The sequence below is a fragment of the Strix aluco genome, chromosome Z (genome assembly GCF_031877795.1).
Source record: "Strix aluco isolate bStrAlu1 chromosome Z, bStrAlu1.hap1, whole genome shotgun sequence".
NCBI classification, from domain to species: domain Eukaryota; kingdom Metazoa; phylum Chordata; class Aves; order Strigiformes; family Strigidae; genus Strix; species Strix aluco.
The window spans coordinates 72,082,755-72,106,868 of NC_133971.1; the positions used below are offsets into that span (position 1 = coordinate 72,082,755).

The 24,114-nt window shown below is 42.2% G+C and overlaps 2 protein-coding genes across 4 annotated transcripts in view; both read left to right on the plus strand.

Moving 5' to 3' along the window:
- Positions 1 to 477: 477 nt before the first annotated feature.
- On the plus strand, positions 478 to 8,241 carry QNG1 (Q-nucleotide N-glycosylase 1). Its single transcript, XM_074813155.1, has 5 exons — positions 478 to 552; positions 717 to 1,064; positions 2,049 to 2,308; positions 6,322 to 6,517; positions 7,889 to 8,241. The coding sequence occupies exons 2-5, from the start codon at positions 731 to 733 to the stop codon at positions 8,119 to 8,121; spliced, it is 1,023 nt and encodes a 340-aa protein (XP_074669256.1). The 5' UTR covers positions 478 to 552; positions 717 to 730; the 3' UTR covers positions 8,122 to 8,241.
- Positions 8,242 to 8,677: 436 nt separating this feature from the next.
- The window catches only part of KIF27 (kinesin family member 27), a 31,776-nt gene continuing 16,339 nt past the window's right edge, over positions 8,678 to 24,114 (plus strand). For all 3 annotated transcript variants that reach the window (XM_074812256.1, XM_074812254.1, XM_074812255.1), the window contains exons 1-4: positions 8,678 to 9,055; positions 10,400 to 10,794; positions 12,659 to 12,859; positions 14,159 to 15,117. In XM_074812256.1, the coding sequence (XP_074668357.1) occupies positions 10,485 to 10,794; positions 12,659 to 12,859; positions 14,159 to 15,117 (1,470 nt within the window). In that variant the 5' untranslated portion in view covers positions 8,678 to 9,055; positions 10,400 to 10,484. The remainder of the gene's footprint in view (positions 9,056 to 10,399; positions 10,795 to 12,658; positions 12,860 to 14,158; positions 15,118 to 24,114) is intronic.

Here is a 24,114-nt window from a genome sequence, read left to right on the forward strand (position 1 = left end):
TACCAATATGCAAACTTTTTTTTCTTTTCAACGATGTGGATCTTTTGGAAAACTTCCTTATCAAGAAGGATGTCGGTGGATTTTCTTGGAACAACTGCCGATTATTTTGGATGCGACACGGGGCCCCCGCCGGCCAAGGCGCTCCCGCAGGTTTGGGGTCGGCGCGCACCCCCCTCGCGCCCCCGCTCCGCCTCGCCTGCTGCCCCAACAGCCGCCCGACACCGCCGGGGCGGCGGCGGCGCGCCGGGCCTCACCGCACCGAGCTCGGGACCGGCTCCGCCGCGCCGGCTGAACCCGCGTGTCCCACGCGGGGCTACTCTTTAAGGGCTGCTTCCCCGCGCGAGAGCCGCCGGGCGGGAGGCCCCGGCCTTGCGGAGGGCGTCCTTCCCCGCGCCCGGGAGGAGGCGGGCGGCGACGGCCGCTCCTGGGCCACTTCGCGGGGAGCCCATCGTGGTGCACTGCTCCGCCCCGGCCCGTGCGCCTGCGCAGTGCGCGGCGGCGGCAGCGGCAGCACGGGCAGGGCCTGAGGGGCGGCCGCGTTCCCCGGCGGCGGTGAGTGCAGAGCGCCGGAGCCTGGCGGGGTGGGGAGCCCGCTTGCCGCCGAGCCGCTTCCCCTCGGTGCTCGGCGGGCGGGCCGGGGCCAGGGCCGGGGCCGGGGCCGGACGAGGCGGGACGGAGGGGCTGTCCTTGAAAGTGTACGTGTTTCCTGCCCACAGGGAGGCGGCCGAGCATGGAGTTCCCGTGCCCCCTGGAGTCCGCCAAGTTTATAGCCGCCCACAGCAAAGATGTGTCTGTGGACGAGGAGGAGGTGCGGCGCGTGGCGGAGAGTTTGTTTGACAAAGCCTCGGCGAAGGAGTTCGGGTTGGCGGGGTGGAAGACCCTCCACGAGCTGAACCCCCAGGCCGCCAGCGAGGAGGCCGTGGACTGGGTGTTCCTGGTGGACACCCTCAACTTCTCCTTCTGGTCCGAGCAGGAGGAGCAGAAGTACCTGGTGAAGTACAAGGGTAGAACGTACAGCGGCTACTGGTCCCTCTGTGCCGCCGTCAACAGGGCCCTTGACGACGGTTAGTGAGCGTCAGAGGAGGGAGCTCCCCTCGTCCGCCGGTCGGCGGGCCCCAGGCGAGCAGCCGGGAGGGGCGGGCGGGGCGTTAGAAACTGAGCGATGAGTATAAAGTAAAGGAGGTACTCAGAAACAGGAGCCCTTTCTGCAAACTGTTGCTGTGCTGATAAATCTGGATGTGCAGGCCGTCCCCTAGAGCTTGGGGGAGGTAACTGGAAGTACTTTAATAATACCTTGTACTGAAACCGCATTAACTTGCGGCTCTAATTTGGTTATCTCTTTTCCATTAAAAACATTTTAAGGAATGTCTGTAGTCAGCCGTTCGTGACTTTTGTTATTTCACCTGTGTTTTTAAGATAAATTGCATATTTTCCATGACAAAGGAGAAAATGAGGCCTAAACTCAGAATCTTCTAGTATCAAAGTGGCTCCAGTAAGTCTGAAAACCCATATGCCTCCAAAACCAGTATTTTAGTGCTCACTCTTGTTGCTGTCATCCAAAAAAAAAAAATTATTTGTAGGTATAGATGGAATTTTTAATTAGTTTCCTATATATTTGTTTGTAAGCTAAAGAGAAGGTTTGCGTGCAGATAATTTTTGTGAATGCACAACATGGTTAGGAGTTAAGGCAAAACAGGGCTGTGCTGACTATATACTAACCGTATACTAGCTATATTTGCTAGTGTACTACATAAACACCACTCTCAAAGATGATGGCTAAGCAGTTGGGAAAAATTACATATACAAAGTTAGAAAGGTTCTGTGGTTGCATGTTGGAAATTATTATCTGTAGAAGGTAGCACTGTGTGCAAACACATTTAGTTTTAAGCAGCTGTGTGAGTGCGGTTATCACTGAACACTCAGGTGATTTTAAGAGTTGATACTCTTTAGATCTTACTGTATAAATATTCTCACTTGTAGCAGGCCACTGCATTAGGTCTCAGGATATGTTATGATAGCCTAAACATCTTCTTTTTACTTTTCTGAAGGAATACCTATTACCAGCGCCTCATATTTTGCCACTATGACGCTTGATCAAGTTAGGCATGTATTTCGCTCTGACACAGAAGCGCCCATGCCTTTGATTGAAGAAAGACATCGGGTGTTGAATGAAAGCGGAACAGTACTGTTAGAGAAGTTTGGAGGCTCTTTCCTCACCTGTGTTAAAAAGAGTGAGAAAAGTGCTCAGAAACTACTACGTCTAGTACTGGAGAATTTTCCTTCTTACAGAGATGAAGCTGTATTTGAGGTAAGCTAGTTCTAACATTGAATTTCTTATAATAAGAATTTACCCCTTATTGATTGCAACTTTAAAAGATAGCTCTTAGGTTGTCTGTGTAATTTTTTTCTGAGAGGATAGTCAGTTCAGAATTCATCTAATATTTGTGAATTGTTGGGGTTTTTAATCCAGGAAACAGAAGGTGACCAGAAACGTTTCTGTGGAATTCATTGTTTTCAAAAGTAAAATTTAAGGGAAATAGGAAGGGAAATGAGGGTTTTTAAAATATTTTTGCCTCAAATCAGTGAAAGTATTGGTCAGTGTAATGAAAGGAAAATCAGACTTTGAAGGAGTTGATCTTAATTATGAGTCATACAGACAGGGAAGAAGTTTTTTAAATAATACTCTTGGACCACGGTATACTTTTTTTGTTAAGCTGGGGGAAAATTACTGAGATTTTATTTCTCTTATCAGTCTAAACCTCTGAAAACAAAATCACAGAATTCATTAACAGTAAAACAATCTTGACTGTCTTAAGTCCGTAACTAGTCAGGAATGTATTTCTAATTACAAGAGTCACTTTTTTCCCCAGAGGAGTAATTTTTTGTCATACACTGTCAATGTCTTCATCACTTTGTTTTAATTTATTTAGGTATACAACAGGTGTTGCACCAATGACTATAGGCCAGAAGTAACCCATGCTTCTGTCAGGGTTGACAGTATACTGAAGCGTTTTGGAGTTGTTTTCCTGAAAGAAACCGATGGAAAGTAAACAGAGACAATCTGGTATTTTCTTTGTCTCTGGTTTTGCCTATGCAGGCATGATCTTTGTTTAGCATCAGTGACATATGTAGCTGCTCCTGTGCTCAGTTCCATCTACAGTAGTATTCAGCTGTTACGGCATTATGTCCAGAAGACTTTATTCTAGGAAGAGTGTAGCCTGTACTAATTGTGCTGTTTTTCAAGGTAACTGCCTCGAACTGGAACTTTGAACCTATTGCATTTATCACTTAAATCTGCCCTTCGGCAGGTGGCACGATTTTATTTTCCTTTGTGTCCTGCTACGAAGCAAGATATGTTTGCATGAAAAATCAGAGGTTCTTTCTAACTAATCTTTGAAGCTACTGGTTTGATTTTTGGGGATTTTTTACATATAAAGTAATTTTTTGACAATTTTCATTATCAAAAAGGAAATATTTTCCAAGTAGAGTGATAGAGTATTTTCTTATCTTTATAGTGACTGTATTCACTGATGTAATGTCTTTCATGAGGTGATGCTGAGTGCTTTGTAAGGCAAGTCTCCTTAAAAGCAGCAGCAGACTACAGAATGAAAAGATGTTCTAAAAATGATCCCAGACTGTAAGCACTGAGATAGTGTGCATATGAAAGCTGTTTTTCTGCTTTCACTAAGCAAGATGTGTATTTTGAAGGTGGGTGAAATAATGTAGTCCAAGTTTACACCCTAATTGTTTAAAAAAAAAAAAAAATCGGTGTTAGCACCTAATGCGAGGTGACATGGATCGCATTATCAACATCCTTTCTATGGCAGCAGGTTCAGCTCTCACAAATAAAGACTTTTGCCTTCAATAAAGGGCCACAGGGAACTGAAAAGGTGGTGAGATATCCAATAGCAAACCAGTGTTTTTCAGCAACTCTCCATAGTAGAAATATATATGATTACAAAATAAATTCTACGGTAGAATCATACTGTCACAGACTACCACAGCTCTCCTACGTTCTGACCATCTAGGGGAACTTCTAAATTTAACACAGTTCTTTGGCTATATGTTCTTCCAAACTCATACACAAAATATTTTCCATAATTACACATTACTGACTGTAATTATAGAAATTGCCAATGTTCTTTTGATTCTGAAACGTGAATTGCAAATCAAAGCCAAAATCCCTGAAACCTTGTTGTCCTTGGGTGGACAGTTCATATTCAGATGCTATGCTGAATTTTAATCCTGACAGAAATTTAAATTTTAGACTATGTTATAGTCACATATCAGAGTTTTCATGTTCTGACATAGACATAGTGGAGTCCTTTCCAAGCTTCCAGTCATTGACATTGTGTATGTTTATCTTTTATTGCCCATCACCTGGGACTGAGGTGGTAAAATTTCATGATCCTCCTGTTCTTTGGTTTTTTTTTACTAGCTGTGCTATCACATTTTGCTCTTTGCCAATGCAATACTCCTTCTTTTAATATCAGTAGGTCATAATTAGTTATATGTCCTGATACTGGCTCATTGTAATGGAGAGGAGACACAAGTCTCACTATATAGGGTAGCTTTTTCTGAAAAGTGAGGGTGTTGCGGCAGAAAAGTGTAGTTGTATTGCCATCTGGTAAAATGTTCTGTTTCTGGACAAATGATACTATCTTTGAGACATAGTATCATCCACCTCATGCTTTCCTTGCTTTCTGTTGAAAAGAATAGTGGGAGAATTTACTAGAAATGCCTAATAGCCTTTTTCATATTGAGGATATTTCATAAACTTCTGAAACTCTGTGCAGCACAAAAATTAACAATAATAGAAACAATTAAATTATAAATTCATCAGCTCAATGGCAAGTCCCAGACACTATTTTTCTTCCAAATTGCATTTCAGCATGAGATGAAAAGTTCTGTTTGAATTCTCCTGTACTCTGCTCTTGCAAAATGGTGTGGTGCTGGAGACTATCTGTTCTTTACTATATTGGAAAAATCTTAATGCTATAAAAGTGCGATGTCCTTGATTTCCATTATCTAGCAGTAAGAGCCATGATGGGATTTGGTCTGTTAATTATTTACTTCCTGTTGTGATGTTTCAAATGGCGTTTTATTATTTAACATACAAAACTGTGTATGCTCTCTAGGAGTAAGATTGTGCATCTGTGTCAAGTATAGAATGAAGCACAGGGAAAGGAAGGAGTTTTCAGGCTGTTTGGCCGCAGTTGTTCTGTGAAACACAGTCGGACATCTTGTTTTCAGTGGTTTTGGAGAATAGCATTTAATGACAAAAATATGCTTTGCTCTCAGGAATAGTTGTAACGTCTTGGCAATAAACTAAAGTTAAATTAGCTTAAAAAATGACATTTGTAAATTGTGGTGATACAAAGGGTGGCAGAATAAAACTGGAGATAAGTCGAATCCCCACCTACTTATATTTCAGATTAGCCATTTCAGTTGCCTATTGTCGTTTAACGCACATTACCAAAAGTCGAAAATCTCATCTAGCTATAAAGGGAGGAAAAAACCACAACCCATTAATACATTTTTTTCTTAAAGATGCGGATTTATCTTCACACATTATGTTCACCATAAAGTAAAAACCTCAACAACATACAGATTGTAGCATATCTTTAGTTTTTCCCCTTCTGAGTAGTCACAAAAGCATGTGAATCTTTGCAGGATTAGCACCAGCAAAAAAGTTTATGACAAAAATAGAACCATGCATAGCATTTTAGAAAATCTCATATTTGTGAATACACCTTCTGCTGGAATTAATTTTGCTCTCTAACTTTCAAGATACACTATACAACAACACAGAGGAGCATTCGCTAAAGTTTTCACTAGAATTTTGTTTCCTTAATGAGTAAATTGATTAATGAAATGTTTTAATTGTCTGATCTGATACATGCCTTTTACACTTCTCTCCTTGAAATAAAAGGTTGGATGAACTCCAGGGTTTCTGAAAGAATGAATGTTTGCTGGACTTCAACTACAGTATTTGCCAAGTGGGAGTAAACCAACATTAATGTGTTCTGAGATCCAGGCGGAATCTAAACAATTTTCATTCCACTGCTGTGACTTCTATTTTTCTTTCATTTCAATTTATTTATGAGCATTCCATATGATATTTGTTTGTGGTATGATAGTGTTTGGATTTTAAGGTGTTTGAGTGTTGCACTTTTATTGTGTTTTAGCTAACTAATATGTTTGCTTAACTGAATGATAGTTTAATAGAACAATGTAATTCTTGCCTGTCTCTGTACATGTAACTTGCTGTAATTATTCATCTTTCAGGCACTTAAATAATTCATAAATTTCTTTCATCAGAAAAAAAAGGTGTCTTTCTACAAACGGGCACAAATACTTGTGGCTGATACATGGAGTGTATTAGAAGGCAAAGGAGATGGCTTTTTTGATGACATTTCTACTCTGACTATATTTGCTGACTATAGAATTCCTCAAGTTCTTGTTCACTTAAAAGCAATGAAGTATTCTGAAGAACTAATGAAGAAACTACGTGAAGGTTTGTTCCTCCTTTACTAACATCAAGTAATCTTACCTCTTGATATTGTAGACTAAAGCTACTTTTAAAATTTAATGTTTTGTCCATGTAAGGGGTTATGTGTATTTTTTTTTCTCCAGGGAACAAGGACTTCTTATGTAGTGATGAGGGAACAGGAAAGAACTTACACTCTTAACAGTGATCTTGAATGAGATCTTAAGGTTATGTTTTTGTAAAGATCTAACTTTCTTGGATTAAACAGTGGTAAGGGAAGGATTAAAGGGACTCGAAGCCAGTTGATTTCTGAGTTTCTGAAGGGTTGCTGTTGCCAAAAACTTTTCAGCATGAGTATAGTTGTGACTTTTGAGGTTTAGATAAAAGAAGCAACAAGATCTTCCTTAGTTCAAAGATGATGTAAAAGCATGGGGATTCCTCTTTATGTGTACTGAACTGCTAATGACAAGCAGGGTGATTGATATAACCATCAATTAGAAAAAAAAGATTGCTTTAAGTTAATTGCATAAGACTAGAGTCTTGTTTTTAAGCATGGCTCCATCTTCCAGTACTTATTAACTACGAACTTCAGTGAGTAAAACCATAAACCAATCCCTTTTCCACTGTAAAATTACTGTATTTAGAGGTAGGACTACTATTATGCAATTTTAAAATTACACAGCAGGATAAACAGATGAATGCAGTCATCCATGAATCTTAACAGAATGGCCATTTATATATATGCACCTAGATATATATATCTCTCTATATATTCGTTAAAAGAAATTTCTTATACTTGTGGCCTAAGGCTTTAGTGAGTTTTTCCATTAATGCTGTACAATGGATTATCCTTGAGCTAGGAAGTGACTGTACAATAGATTCTGTCTGAGCTACTTACAATATATTAAATAGATCATGTAGACGATTCGTCTTTTTCATGAATCCCGATAAGGACATTACCATTGAAGTCATTCAGATAAATGGGTGCCTTTATATTTTTATATATATAGTTTTTTTGTTTTTAATTCTTAAGTCTTAGTTATCCTAGCAGAAAGTATACTATTGGAATTATGTTTGACTATCTTTTTTGTTTCCCCAAGCAAAGAAATAGTCATGTAATGTGCAGTATAACCCAAACAGCTGTTCTTTTCTTAAACCGCTTTCTTAGAATACAGGATGTTGTTACGATTGAATGGGAGTACACTTACAAGTGCCTAGGCGAAATTAAAGTAATCAGTAGAAAATGTATAGCAACGTTGTTAGCAGTTGCAGTCTAAGTCATGAAAATAGCAGTTCTAGATTAAGTGTGCAGGGGGAAAAAAAAAAAGGCAAATTCAGGCTGTCCCGGGGCTTCTGTCGCTTGAATGTAATTGGATTGCTGTCTCTTGTGTCCTGCAGGAACCATTTTCCAATCTGGAGATAAAGAGGAGGTAGAGATCCGTGGCTGTTCCATTTGGTGTTGTGCATTGATTTGTCAGCACCTGCTGAAGCTCTATGAGAAGAGGGGTCAGGACATGCGTGACAAGATCAATGCGGTTTTACTCGATTATCATCTTTGGGATTATGCGAGGGATCACAGGGAGGAGATGAAAGATACTCCGTTTCACCGAGTACGGTGTATATATTACTAAGTCCAGTCTGATAGCTATAGCATTGGTGCATTATCTTTTGAATCGCCATTAGTCTTTTCGTATGATGGTTTGTCACATACTCCTTTGGAACTGCTAAATGAAACGCTTATTTTCTGATGATGTGTTCGCTACTTGCTTTTTTTTTTCTCTGAATCTTCCCGTGGCGGTGACGAACTGTGTAAGTTTTGCTGGACGATCCGTGTTAACAGAGGTTTATTACTCTCGCCCCGAGGTCTGTGTCTGTGTACACACACGTGTTCGCACACATCTGACGGCGGCGCCGGGCGAGCTGACCCCTGGCTGCCCAAACCGCCGCACATCGCGGGGGGCGTGGCCGCCGTGTCACGGGGGGTGCCGCGCGGGAGCCCTGCCTGCCGCACCGCCCGCCTCCCGCCGTCGGGGGGCGCTGTGGGCGGCGGGGCGCGCGGCGGCGCCGCTCTGCCGCGGAGGCCGCCGCCGGGCGTTGCCGCCGTTGCCTAGCGAGGCGCCGTAAACAACGGGGAGAGGCCGGCCGCCTGCCGCCGCCGCCGCCGTCTGCCGCCCTCCCTGCCGCGCCCCTCCGTCCGCGCCCGGCGGCAGCCGTCCGTGACGCGGTGCGGGAGCCGCGGGACGGCGGGCCGCGCCGGAGCCGTAAGCGGGGCTCCGCGGCCCCGCCATCCCGGGCGTCTGGATTCCGCGGCCCCGGGTGGCTCCCGAGACCCAGGCGTGATCCCGTTCCCGGCTCCTTTCAGGTTTGGAGTAAAAGCACTGCGAGACACAGCAAACGTGGAAGATCTCTCGACCCGCTCTCAAAATACCGCTGCCAGCAAAAAGCCTTCCAGCGTTACTTGTTCGCGCTTTCTGGCAGCCAAGAGCATAAGGTGTATCGACACCAGAGTATTTATGTAGCTCTGGTATACATCTATTTCATATTCCCGCATTCTTTTATGAATTAGTGAGTAGAATTTCACGCTTTGTCTTTTTTTTTTTTTTTTTTTCCCTGTGACGGTTTAATTTTTTTAAATACAATTTTAAAAGGGAGGGGGTAATGTCAGTGCTTTAAAACAGTAATTGCTAGGGGATAAAAATAATGCACTTGGATAAATAAAACCAGAAATAGATCAAATGTGGTTTGAATCTGTAGTTAGTAAGTATATATAGCTGTTTCTGATCACCATGTCCTTTATGATATGAGTCTGATTTCAGTCTCATGCTTTGCTTCTTTGTTTTATTTCTATTCTGTGAATAACATGGGGCTTCTTTTTTTTTCAACTTCCAATAGTTTCTTAGCTCTGGATGGCCAGGTTCTCAAACTAAATAGAATAAAATGAAATGAGAAAGCTCTTCTCTTTGCAACCACAACAACTGTTTAAAGCTGTTTGTTTCCAACAAACTTGAATTTTGGGCACTTAGCTGATGAGTTCTGCCAGTTTGGCAATACAGCTTTCTTAAAGGCAATGAGTGGGAGCTCAGCAAGCGGGAACTTCAGCAAACTTTCCCTTGCACTGCAAAGATTCTTAGACCAGCAAAAAACCCAAACAACAATGTGTTTGGGATCCAGCAGTACCTGTGAGGGTTTTTGAATGGTCATGAAAGACAGCCGTAAAGAAAGGCTATTCCTTGATATTTACAGTTGTGGTACTGCACAATGCTTACGCTGTAAGAATGAATATGCAGGGGGCAGTATAAGGAACCATGGTTGCTAAAATATATAATTAATGAAAAATAATTACATACATGCTGAAAGATGCAGATTAAAATCAGAGGAATGCTTTATGTGTGGTAATTAAATACATTTAAAATCACACCTCCTTTGTAGGTAACAGCTGTTTTCTCTGTGCTTGTCAAGTTACAAATGCTTGGCACTTCATATGTGGAAGAGAATTTAAAACACGTGTGTGTATATGCAAACAACTTTTGGAGAAAAAGGTTTTGTTTGACTGATTTATGTTGCCTGAGCAGCATGAATGCAAGAATAGGAAAATTAGAAGATTCATTGTAAGCATATGCTTTATCAACAGTGTTTATTAACAAGCTCTTACGATATTGTTGCTTCCTTTGGCTGCATTACATTCAAATACAAAATCAGGCAACTTTCAGACTTGAGAATAAGTCCACTAACTTGGAAAATAAAGAGGCAAAATTAATGAATTAACAGTTATTAATACAGCTGCTTTTATATCAGGTACTTTTCAAGAGTGTAATGGTGATTATGTATTCTTTAGGAAATGTCAACTTTCTACTTCAGCAAGAAATTAATTCCTATTTATTATATAATGTAGAAAACTTTTTTTCTTAGTTGCAGACAAGAGCAAGTGAGGTGAACACAGCAGTGGTAACAGATTTCTTGTTGACTCTGTGAATACGGAGTGGGGAGCACAGGAATGGAGTCTGGCATGGAGGAGATCCCGGTTAAAGTTGCAGTTCGAATCAGACCTTTGCTTTCCAAAGAAGTACTTCATAACCACCAAGTGTGTGTGAGATTAGTCCCAAATACACAACAAATCATCATTGGGAAAGACCGTGTCTTCACTTTTGATTTTGTATTTGGCAAAAACTCAACCCAAGAAGAAGTTTATACTGTTTGCATTAAGCCTCTTCTAGTGTCTTTGACTGAGGGATACAATGCTACAGTGTTTGCATATGGACAGACAGGATCTGGGAAGACTTACACCATTGGAGGTGGCCACGTTGGTAGGTTGTAGAAATTTGGGGTTTTTTTTAAACTGGTGAACAGTGTATTTGTGCAAGTTAAATACTTAATACATAGTACACAATGCTGCAGCATTTTTAAGGGCTAATGAAAAAAGGTACAGTAAAAAAAAAAATGCTTCCAAAGTGTATGTGATAATTAAACTGTTCTAAAGACAAATTCTCCATAAATTAAGCTATACTAAAAATGTCTAAGAAGAAAAAAAAATATAAAGTGCTCTTTCTCATTTCCCTTTTTAACACGGAACTTAAACTAGAATTTCTTCCTGATCTTGCTAGATTTATCTTACCTTGAAAGTGTCTGCTTTAGGAATTAATTGTTTGCTTGCTCACTCTTTGCCTTTTTTTCTTTTGAGAGACATTTCTATGACATCATAGAAATTTATGATTTAAGTCTTCCAAATGGATATAAATATGTTATTCTAAAACTCTTGGTAAGTATTAAAATCTTGCTTTTATTTAGAATCATAGAATCACAGAATCATTTAGATTGGAAAAGACCCTTGAGACCATTGAGTCCAACCACTAACCTAGCACTGCCAGGTCCACCACTAAAGTGCCACCACCCTAAGTGCCACATTTACATGTCTTTTAAATACCTCCAGGGCTGGTGAACCACTTCCCTGAGCAGCCTGTTCCAGTGCTTGACAACCCTTTCGGTGAAGAAATTTTTCCTAATATCCAATCTAAATCCATACCCCCCACACCTGGTGCTATTTGAGGCCTTTTCCTCTTGTCCCATCACTTTTTACTTGGGAGAAGAGACCGACACCCACCTTGCTACAACCTCCTTTCAGGTAGTTGTAGAGAGGGATAAGGTCTCCCTTCAGCCTCCTCTTCTCTAGACTAAACAACCCCAGTTCCCTCAGCCACTCCACATATCACCAGCTTCATTGCCCTTCTCTGAACGCGCTCCAGCACCTCAGTGTCTTTCTTGTAGTGAGGGGCCCAAAACTGAACACAGTCATCGAGGTGCGGCCTTACCAGTGCCGAGTACAGCGGCAGGATCACTTCCCTGTCCCTGCTGGCCACGCTATTTCTGATGTAAGCCAGGATGCCATTGACCTTCTTGGCCACCTGGGCACACTGCTGGCTCCTGTTCAGCCGGCTGTCAATCAACACCCCCAGGTCCCTCTCTGACTGGCAGCTCTCCAGCCACTCCTCCCCAAGCCTGTAGCGCTGCTGGGGGTTGTTGTGGCCCAAGTGCAGCACCCGGCATTTGGCCTTATTGAAACTCCTACAGTTGGCCTTAGCCCATCGCTCCAGCCTGTCCAGGTCTCTCTGCAGAGCCTCCCTACCCTCGAGCCGATCAACACTCCCACCCAACTTGGTGTCATCTGCAAACTTACTGAGGGTGCACTCGATCCCCTCGTCTAGATCATCAATAAAGATGTTAAACAGGAGTGGCCCCAAAACCGAGCCCTGGGGGACACCACTCATGACCGGCCGCCAACTGGATTTAACTCCATTCACCACAACTCTTTGGGCCCGGCCATCCAGCCAGTTTTTTACCCAGCCAAGTGTGTGCTAATCCAAGCCACGAGCAGCCAGTTTTGCCAGGAATAATAAGTAGGAATAAAGTAGATTCCATATTTTTCATTACTTTTGTGACTATAACATTATGTAATTTAGAACTTAACTTTGAATCCTATTAATGTATGCAGACAAATATTCTGAACACCAGAAAAACAAGTATTTACAAAAATCCTTGGGGACACTAAGCTCTTCAGATTCCTTAGTATAATGAGTAGTAAATCTCACAGACAAACAAATTGCAGTCTTCAGTCTTTGTAATTTATGCAGCAAATGACTGCAAGCTTCTGTGATATCTTTGCTTATATTTTAGCTTCAGTTGCAGAGGATGAAAAGGGCATAATCCCACGGGCTATTCAGGAATTATTTCAGCATATTTCTGAAAACCATAACATTGACTTCCATGTGAAAGTATCTTATATAGAGGTTTACAAGGAAGAACTTCGAGATTTATTGGAGTTGGAGACCTCTGTGAAAGAATTACATATCCGAGAAGATGAAAAGGGAAATACAGGTAGAATTTCAGCTCTAAAATTTGATGTGGTGGGTTTCAGTTGTGTGCTCAAGTTATTCTTGCCTTCTCTTGAAATAGCTTATTCATTACTAATACTAGAAGAAAGTTAAATTTTCAGAACATAAACTCAGTTTAGCTTATTTGAAGCAGTGTGGGGTTTAGATGCTTGTGGACAATATAGATGTTCCATCAGAAATGGCAGCAAAAGGTCAAGTGGGAATACAGTTACTGCTTCCACAAATTCTGTCTAGAATTTTTACCTCCCTTCAAAATTATAATTGTTAAGCCACTTATACTGTAAATATCTGCCCCCCTTTCACTATGAAATGAGCGGAAGAGAACATTTCATTAAGGGTAGCATCTGATATTTTTTGGAGGCTTTGAAATTAACCCTTATCTTACGGTTCTGTACACTACATGAAAATGCTGGAAGAATCTGCAGCAGAAGTATTTTGTTCTGAAACTGTATGATCCGGTGTAGTGTGGGGTTTTTTATTTATTCTTTATATTCTAATTGTTGTGTCTGCTCTAATATTAATATACTGTTGCATTGAGCTGACATGGTTTTCTTGTCTGTAGCTGGAAGAAGTCCCTAATTTAGCACAAATCTTACAGACAATATCATTGCTTCATAAGGATCCCACGAAATATTTTAATCTATTTCTCTTCTTCAGTACAGTTCACGTCAGCTTCAGTAGGTTGTGCTAGGACATCTTCCATCCTTCATTAAAACAAAGGACAAAAAATATGCTTGGTAGGAGTACTTGGTAGAAGTACACTTCCATATTATTAGATTACCAATAGGTACCTGTGCAAGAAGCCCAATGACCCAAGCTATATAGAACAGAAATTCTGTTCTTACCATAGGCTAAGAATCATTTCTACTACAAAACTTTTTTCATTTTTAGTCTTTTTAAATTTTTTTTAAAACTGGCAAAATATCCTGTGAGCTGACTTTGCTCATACTTTTTCTAGATAGCACTAGATTGCAAATTGCATATAGCAATGCGTAAATGAGTAAAGCTGTGTATTGTGTTTAGGATACTGTTTCAAATACTATGACACAATACACCCATATATTAAATATCTGCAGGTTTCAGATGTGTTGTACCTCATGCTTTGCACATATTGATGTCGTATTTTTCTATAGCTTACATGCTGTGACCTCATAACAATGCAGGCTTGTATGTTTCTCTAGTATGTGTTTATAGTTTGACTATTCCTAATTGCTGTAAACTTTTGCTGAAGAGTTTAGAATTAATTGAATTATTCTTACTTTCTTTGGTTTGGTGTTTGCAGTGATTGTCGGTGCTAAGGAATTCCAAGTAGAATGTGCAGATGAAGTGATAAGCCTGTTGGAAAGTGGCAATGCAGCTCGTCACACAGGCACAACACAAATGAATGAACACTCTAGTCGATCTCACGCCATTTTTACCATCAGTATTTGTCAGAAACAGTCTGCAGAGTCTCTGAAAAATACTGATGCTGCACAGGATTCATCTTGGAAATCAGTCCAGATGATTGCTTCAAAGTTTCATTTTGTGGATTTGGCAGGATCAGAGAGGGTGACAAAGACTGGAAATACTGGTGAACGCTTCAAAGAATCAATTCAGATCAACAGTGGTCTGTTGGCCTTGGGAAATGTCATCAGTGCGCTGGGAGACCCAAAAAGGAAAAGTGTACATATTCCATACAGGGATGCTAAAATCACTCGTATTCTGAAAGACTCCCTTGGAGGAAATGCCAAGACTGTCATGATAACATGTATAAGTCCATCCTCATCAGACTTTGATGAATCTCTAAATTCCCTCAAATATGCCAACAGAGCCAAAAACATTAGAAATAAACCAGTTGTAAATTACAACCCCAATCAAGACCGGATTGATGAAATGGAACTTGAAATCAGATTGCTTCGAGAAGCTTTGCAGAACCAGCAAGTTAGTAATCAGTGTTCACACAACTTAAATCAAGAAAGAACTCGTATCAGTTCACTTGAGGAGCAGCTCACCCGGCTTCAGGTTCAGTGTTTCAGTTATAGAAACTGTGTAGATGAAGCCTTCCCATTTCTGGTTCATTTGAATGATGATGTTAGCTTAAAAAGAAGTCAGCGCGACAGGTTGCAGAGCTGGATCGCTATGGTACAGAAAGTAAGGAAGGAAGCTCTCACTATGCAGGAAACTGACACAGGGACTGGGACCAGCCAAGAGCCACATCACATCACAATTCTTCAGCTAAAGAGGGAACTAAAGAAATGCCAGGTATTTAATTACAAGTTGATTATTTAAATATCTGTGAAAGAGCAGTCTGCTAAGACTTGAACTCAATTTTGAAAGATGTAAAACTGTTAGATTTACCTGTACTTAATTTGACAAATTTAATTCACAGTCTTATATAATTTTGTTTGTCTAATCCCTGGGATATTGCTTTATTTTAATGGATGATTGAATAGATAACCATCTTAATCATGATAGAGATAAGTAGAGTAATGTTATATTTTGGCTAGTCAGTTTCAAGATGATTCTATGAGACTGAGCTGTTTAAACTGTTAGATTTTTAGTTTTTAGCTATGTTAGAGTGCTAGGTCTGGCTGGGATGGAGTTAATTTTCTTCATGGCAGCTCACAGCGTGCTGTGTTTTAGATTTATGACCAACACAATGCTGATAACACACTAACATTTTAGATCTTGCGGAATGGTGTTTGCAGAGCATCAGGCCTTCTCTGTTTTCTTCTTTTCTGTTTCTTCTGCGAGGTGCACAAAAGGCTGGGGACGTATGCACACACAGCTAAGCAGACAACCTGAACTAATGAGAGATATTTCATGCCATATAACATCATGCTCAATAATTAAAAGGGAGAGGAGGATGTCCAGGGAGGTTAGCCATATTTTGACTGGGAAATGGCTAGGCATCAGTCAGCCTTCGGAGGTGGTGAGGGATTGCCTTTGCATGATTTATTTTCTTTCTCTCTTCTTCCACTTCACCTTTACTTACTGAACAATTTCTATCTCATCCCATAAATTTTCTTGCTTTTACTCTTCCTTTTCTCTTCCCCCATCCCACTGGGGTTGCAGGGGGAAAGTGAACAGGCTGCTATGTGTGCTTAGCTGCCTACTGGGGTTAACCCACAACAGTCCTTTTTTGGTGCCCAACATGGGACTTAAGGCCTTTGAAATAATAACAAATTTGATTAGAGTGTGCTAGATTAAATGTCTAGCTGTTATACCTGTTAAGTTGTTATTTGAGTGGCTGTCGCAGATCATGACACTGGCATATTTACTTTGGGTGCTGACTTACATGTTTCCTTGAAGGTTCTGATGCTTGATTCCTTTCTAGCTCTACAACAGACTCCCAAGAATCATTAATGACTGTTTTCAGATTTTGCTGTTTAGTGTATTGTTTTATCACTTTGTTTTCCTTTGCTTGGTAGAGCTCCGATAAAACCACTGGCCTTCAGCCTAATTTGGTAGTCTCACATCACTGGTGTCCCAGTACTCCAAGAACCATCTCATGGACAAACCCAGAAACTATAACTTTCCCCTTTTCTTCTCCAAGGGATGTTTTGTGGAGAGAGGAAACAATGACACCTATCCTTCCCTCTCCTCCAGGATAGGCTTTTATAGCCTTGAAGCAATGACTTCTCAGTTCCCTCAATATCCTCTTGTAATCAGTGTGTTGTGGTCCTGATTTTGATTATTGTTCATAAGGTTAAACAACTAATTGGGGATGCCACACAGGAACGTGCTTTAAGGTGATTGATTCCTGGGGTAGCAGGGTGTATGGGAGGAGTTGGGCAGGTGCGTAGGGCCGTTACTGCCTTCAGTAGCTTGGGATTTCATGCCTGAAAAGGCTTGTAAACCCAGCAAGCTAATACACCATTTGAAGGAGGCAAGGTGAAACACAATGACTTCTAAGGCTGTGTTGGGACTTAACCCATGCCTATCAAGCCACTGTCCAGGGCCCTCAGAGATGCAAGATGGTCTCTGGATCTAAGAGCCCACAGACAGGCGCTGAGAAGGTCTCTTGCTCTGAGGCCACACAAACAGAGACTAAACCAGAGACCAAACCCTCAGCTGTAATAGTTGCGCTTGTAGTCAAGAAGAAACAGTGGAAACAGGCCAACTCAGTAAGAGAAGAAGCAGCATCTCCTGAGAGTGGAAGAGAGGAAGAATCAGAAGAGGCAGCCTATTCTGCAGCAGGACAGGGGAGGAAAGAGATAGAAATCATAAGAGGCGGAAACTACCCAGTCCCTATCCATGACCAAGTTGCAAGATAGGCGGAAAGATTTTGTCCATCAACAAGGTGAGCGAATTGCTACCTGCTTGCTCCTGTGCTGGAATAGTAGGGCTTACAGTCTGGAACTAGGAGGTAAGGAAGCACAGCAGCTGAGGTCCATTACTAGGGACTGTGGGGTTGACAGAGGGATCAGAGGAGGGGCAGCCACCCGCAACTTCCAGAGGTGTCTCTTACCAAGCATGAAGACAAGGTACCCTCTTAAGGAAGATATTGTAACCCACTGAGGCAAGGGGAGTACCACAAAGGAAGGTATCCAGTGTCTGAGGGAATCAGCAGTGGTGGAGGTGGTCTACAGTGTCATGGACAATCAGGCCCCCAGAGATCCAAATGATGTACAGTGCATATGATCTGTGTGGCAGAAGTCTGTACAGAGCACACCAACATCATGCACCAGCAACCTAGCAATGATGGATTGGGCTGACATTGAGGCACCAACTTTGTATAGACTGGTCTGCCAGCTCCGGCGATTCTAAGAGAATCTCTGTTCCCCCTCCCTGCTATGGGCCTGCATCTCAGCTGTGGAAAGACTGTTCCACAAGGTCCAGCAACTCAAAGAGAATGTGGATAATCTCTCTCCCTTCTTGCCCCTATAGCCCAACATCTCAACTACCACAAGTCAGCCTTTGTCTGCTCAAAGGGAAGGGAATCATGGGCACACGCCCTGTGCCACCCTGTGGTTCTATCTGTGTGACTGTGGGGAGGATATGAGGAAGTGGGATGGTGCACCTACCTTGGTCCTTCAAGTTTGTGTACGTGAATTGTGGGAAAAAGCAGTGGTTAAAAAGGGTCCTTCCAGGAACATCACTGCTCCGGTTGCTGTCGAGCAATTCCTGAGATGCAGTAGATGGGCTGAGGACCCCTCTTCTCTTTCTGATACTGACCCAGTGGACTTATGTCCATGTGGGTCTGAACCCCATGCCTTTTACCATGGAAGGACCGTGCTGGTCTGCAGTAGGATCACACCTGTGAATAGTTCTTGTACATAGCCTGGGCAACAGAGAGACACATGGGCTTCTTTCATGGTGTAAAGACTTCTGTTTGCAATTACAGGAGTCAGGTAGTAAATGCTCTTGTTGGGAATAGGGTGCCCTCCTTCCGGCCAAGTGGAGGAAAGGGATAATTAGATTTATTTTGGTTTTGGTGAACACCAGTGCACAGCGTATCCTAATGCCATCAGGGTCCAAGGGGGCAGAACACATCTGGATTTCTGGAGTGATGGGGGACCCCAGTTGTTGTCTGTGTTAGAAGCTGAGGTGAGCCTATCAGGGAATAAGTAGCAGAAACATCCTATTGTCACCAGTCCAAAGGCCCCATATATCCTTGACATTTGCTCTCTCAAAACAGGGTACTTCTGGGATCCAAAGAGGTACCATTAGGCCTTTGATGTAGCCACTGTGGATTCAGAGAAGTAATCAGCTGTCTACCTTGCCTGTCTTCTTGGATGATCCTTCTGTTGAAGAACAGCAAGTGCCAGTTGCTACCATGATGGTGTACTGGCATCAGTATAATCCTAGCTGTCATTCCCATCTAGGAGCTGATTCGTCGACTCAGGAGCCAACAGTTGATTAGCAAGACTCACTTGCTCTTTAATAGTCCCATAGGGCCAGTGCAAAAGTCTGACAGAGCATGGAGGTTTACAGTGGACGGTCATGGCCTGAATGAAGTCATGCCACCATTAAGTGCTTCTGTACTGGACATGCTAGAACTCCAGGATGAACTGGAGTCAAAAGCAGCTGAACGATATGCCTTAACTGATATTGCCAATGCATTTTTTTCAGTCCCATTTTCAGTAGAGTGCAGGCCACAGTTAGCTTTGATGTGGAAGGGTGTCCAATTTGGAATTGACTGCCGTGGAAGGGTAGAAGCACAACCCTACCTTTCGCCATGGACTGATCCAGACTGCACTGGAACACGACAAAGCCCCAGAAAGCTTGCAGTGCATTGATGACATCACTGTGTGGGGCAACACAGCTGAGGAAGTGTTTGAGAAAGGGAAAAGAAAATTCAGATTCTTATGAGGTTTTGCCATAAAACAAGGTCAAAGGATCTTTAGGAGAAATCTAGTTTTGGGAATGAAATGTCAAGATGGGAGTCATCACAACCTAACAGATGTGATTAGTAAGGTAAGAGCCAAGTCCTCAGTAGTTAACAAAAAGGCATTCCTAGGCACTGTGGGATTCCGGCGAATGCATATTCCAAGTTATAGTCAACTTCTATGTCCTCTCTATGGAGTGACCTGAAAGAAGAACTGTTTCAACTGGGTCCCCAAGCAGTGACAAGCATTTGAACAGATCAGTTGGGAAATTGTTCGTGCGGTAGCCTTTGGGCCAGTCCAGACAGGACGAAGTGTGAGAAATGTGCTTTATGCTGGTGCCAGGGAGCATGTCCTCAACTGGAGCCTCTGACAGAAAGCACTTGGAGAGATCCAAGGTTGACCTCTAGGGTTTTGGAGCTGTGGGCACAGAGGATCTGAGGTGCACTACACCCCAACTGAAAAGGAGATACTTACTAACAGAATATGGTAGAAGGGATGCAAGGCGCTTCAGAAGTAGTCCGTACTGAAGCCCAACCTCTCGTGGCACCACGACTGTCTGTGCTGCATTGGATATTCAAAGGAAATATCCCCACTACCCATCATGCAACCAGTGCTATGTGGAGTAAGTGGGTAGTGCTAATCACACCATGGACCTGAATGGGGAATTCCAACTGCCCTGGAATCCTGGAAGAGATCATGGACTGGCCAGAAAGCAGAGACTTCGGAGCATTGCCTGAGGAAATGACTCATGCTGAAGAGGCCCCACTGTGTAATAAATTACCAGTAAATGAGAAACAATAGGCTCTGTTTACTGATGGGTCCTGTCATATTGTGGCAAACCACTGGAGGCAGAAAACTGCTGTGTGGCGTTCCATATGACAAGTTGCAGAAACTACTGAAGGGAAAGATGAATCAAGTCAATATGCAGAAGTGAAAGCCATCCTGCTGGCCCTAGATATTGCTGAACAAGGAAAGTGGACAGAACGGTACCCATACCACCACCTGAAACACCATATGGTACCCGTACCACTGCCCGAAACACTGTCCTAGGTCTTGAAAAGCAAGTTCTGTGGTGACATGGCACCCCAGGAAGCAATGGTACTCATTTCTGAAACAATCTCATAAGCACCTGACCAAGAAATATGACATTGATTGGGTGTATCACATTCCCTATCACGCACCAGCCTCTGGAAAGATTGAACAATACAATGGACTGTTAAATACTACACTGAAAGCAACGGGCACTGGAGTGTGTCAGCAGTGGGATGCAAATTTAGCAGAAGCCACTTGGTTAATTAATACCAGAGGATTAGCTAACTGACCTGGACCTGCCCAAACAAAACGCCTATGTATTGTAGAAGGAGATAAGGTCCCTGTAGTGTGTGGAGCAAACTGGCTAGGAAAGACAACATGGGTTATTCCTCCCTCAGGAAAAGGCAAACCTGTTTGTGGGACTGCTTTTGCTCAAGGACTTATGTACACTTGGTGGGTAATGTGGGAAGATGGGAAATCTGATGTGTACTTCAAGAGATTTAACCATGTGGGGAAATAACCCATTATTTGAGTTGTATATTTTAGGAAGTACACAGCAGGAATCACCTAAACCAACAGAGAACAAGCCTCGCAAAAAGCAAGGCAAATGCACCAGTGACCCAGCCTGAGCTGGTTTTGATGTCCAGTAACTCAACGCATCGTGTCTCTCCTGTCCTGACTGATCATCGTAACAGACAGAACCCAAGTCATGGACTAAATTAACTCAGCGAACCTTTTAGGAATATTTTACAGGAATGGCCCATAGACTAAGGGAATGATATCTGTGTATAAATCAAAGGATGAGAAGGGAGGGATGGTTAATGAGGTTGTATTGGATAGCATGGGACTTGAGCATGACATAAATGGTATGGAGTATGGAGTGGAAATTGTACTGGGTCTCACTGGGATGGAGATAATTTTCTTCATAGCAGCTCATAGGATGCTGTGTGTTTGATTTATGACCAATACAATGCTGATAACACACCGATGTTTTAGGTCTTGCTGAACAGTGTGAGCACAGTGTCAGGCCTTCTCTGTTTCTGCCTCTGCCACCCCAGTGAATAGATTGCAGGGGTGCACCAGCAGGCAGGGGGAGGGCCACAACCAGGCAGATGACCCAAACCAACCAAAGAGAAATTTCACCCCATATGACATGCTCAGCAGTAAAAAGGGAGAGGAGGAGGGCTTGGATCTATTAGCTATTTTTTGCTCAAAAGCAGGCTGGGCATCAGTCTACCTGTGGAAGGTGGTGAGTGATTGGTTTTACATTAATTGCCTTTGCATTACTTTCTTGTTTTCTTTCTCTCTTCTTCCACTTCACCTTCAGTTACTGAAAACTTTCTATCTCAACCCACAAGTTTTCTTGCTTTTACTCTTCCTTTGCTCTTCTCCCATCCCACTGGGCTTGAGCAGGGAGAAGTGAGTGAGTGTCTATGTGTGCTCAGCTGCCTACCGGGGTAACCCACACCAACTACTTTCAGTTGACCTGTAAACTCAGAAGTTTTGAATCTTGCAAATTAGTCTGTCAAAAGCATTATGGGTATAACTACAATGCAGATATTTGCACAGATACCAGTGTACTTACAGATAACCCATGGGATAGGTTTTGCAACTTAATATTATCTGATACTATGTTTGTAGTATACTGGTCTATCTAATACTAGGAAGTTGCAAATAAGAAATTTCCTAACCTGTATTTTTTCAGCAATGTTCTTACCAGGAACTCCTGCATTTCCTTTTCATTATCATGCCTTTAGCTAACTGAGTTTCTAAACTATTTACAGATTTCTCTGTCTCATCACTTTTCTAATAATGCTTTTGTACTGTATATCAACTTTCTGCTTTTTGGTGGCATCATACTTCTTAACAATTTTCTAGCTGAGGTGAGAATTTCAAAACAAGATGTGGTATTCTTAGCATGCAGATATCCCATGAGGAAGCTGTCATGCTCTTTCTCAGATAGCAGATAATAGTGCTACACAATGACCTATGGGGAGAAGAGCTCTCAGCCTTCTCAAGCATGATAATGTCTCCTCACAGAACTGACACATGATCAAATAAATATTATTTTTGGGAACATCCCCATATACATTTAGGAAGTGAGTATTTTGGATGGACTGAGTTAAAATGTTGACTACAAATAACAAAACATCTAATGCAGATTATTGTACAATAAACAGAGCCTCAAATTAAAATTAATTTTGTAACTTTACCTGTAGACTAGTTTAAAACTGAGTGAAGTTCTGACATAAGATGAACAGCTCAGAAAAACCAGTATGAGTCTCTTGTAGTAGAAGGAGACAGTGCTGCCACAAGTTAGAATTTTATAACATATAACCGATTTTCAGTTTGCACATCAAACTGTGATAAGCCTGTAACTTGTTATCAGGCAATTGCATGCGCAAATTCTGTCTTGTCTTTGTTCTCAATCAATCTAAATCACAGCTTTTTTCTTACTTCTTGGTTTTCTTCTGTAGCTTATTTTAAACCTCTGTTTCCCAGGTTCAAAACAGTGTAAGAGCTGAGTTTAAACTTAAATTTCCCCTGGTGAGCATGCCATCCACAGCTAGGAGGAGATGGTTAGGGAGAGGCTAAAATAAACAAGACAGTACAGGCTCTAGAGCAGGACTTGCATATGGACAGATTTAATACCTAATGGTGGACAAATTCTTGTGTGTGTGTACATACATTATTTCTTTGCTAACACCTATGATTGCCTGGATAATGCCATCTTACACAAAATAAAAATAATGGCATAGTGGGTTAGCCATAGCTAACAGCGCAACTCCCACCCAGCCACTCATTCACCCCTCCATCAGCAAGACTCAGGGAGAGAAATAGGAAGAGCAGGAATGAGAAGCCTTGTGCGTTGAGATAAAGACAGGGAGATTGCTTACCAGTTAAAAAACAATCTCGAATTGGGGAAAAATTGTTTACTTTATTGCCAATTAAAAGAATAAAAGTTAATTACTTGTTTGGGTAGTGGGGAACAAAAAGACAAACACTAAAACAACACCTTTCCTCCCCAGCTTATCCAGGCTTATCTTCACTCCTTCACTCCGTACTCCTCTCCCTCACTGCCTAGTGCTGCCGCGACATAGCAGGGTGGTTTATGGTCAGTACATAGCAGTTTCTCTCTGCTGCTCTTTCCTCCTCGCACCTTTCCTCCTGTTCGGCTGGGCTCTGCATGGGCAGCGGTTCTTTCAGGAATATCCATCTACTCCAGCGTGGGTCCTCCCTAGGCTGCAGTTTGGGTATCTGCTGCTCCACCATGGAGCACCTCCTCCTTCTTCTCTTCCTGGTGTTCACTCTGCTCTTTCTCACTCTTTTGGTTCCCTCCTTTTCTGCCTGTCTCACAGTTTGTGCCCTTTCTTAAATATATTATCACAGAGGCACCACCATCTTGGCTGAGGGGCTCAGTGGTTCCCTGCAGTGGGTCCACTGGAGTTGTCTGGAACCGGCTGTGTCCAGCATGGGGAAACCCTGGTCTCTTCTCACAGAAACCTCCCCTGCAGTCACCCCCACCAAACCATTGACACCTACACACAATACAACTGAGAAAACATATTCTGATTTTAGTTTAATACAATACGGGCAATATACCACTTAGTTTTTTGTCGCTTCATCCTGCCCCACTCTGTCACCATGCTAACATCTGTGGAAGCTTCTTTTTTTTCTGTAGTTGGCTCACTTTGCATAATGATATAGCAGCAGTGGCGGACAGGATAGCCTTACCAACTACGTTTAGTAGAAACATTTGCACTGGTACATAGACTTTGCAAAAAGTTCTATTCTCTAAAGAAACCTCAGGTTCTTGAGTGCATTCTTAAAAGCTATTAAAAGTTGTCTTTTCTTGGAAGAAAGGTACAGAAGTATCCAGTTTTAGAACAGTAAG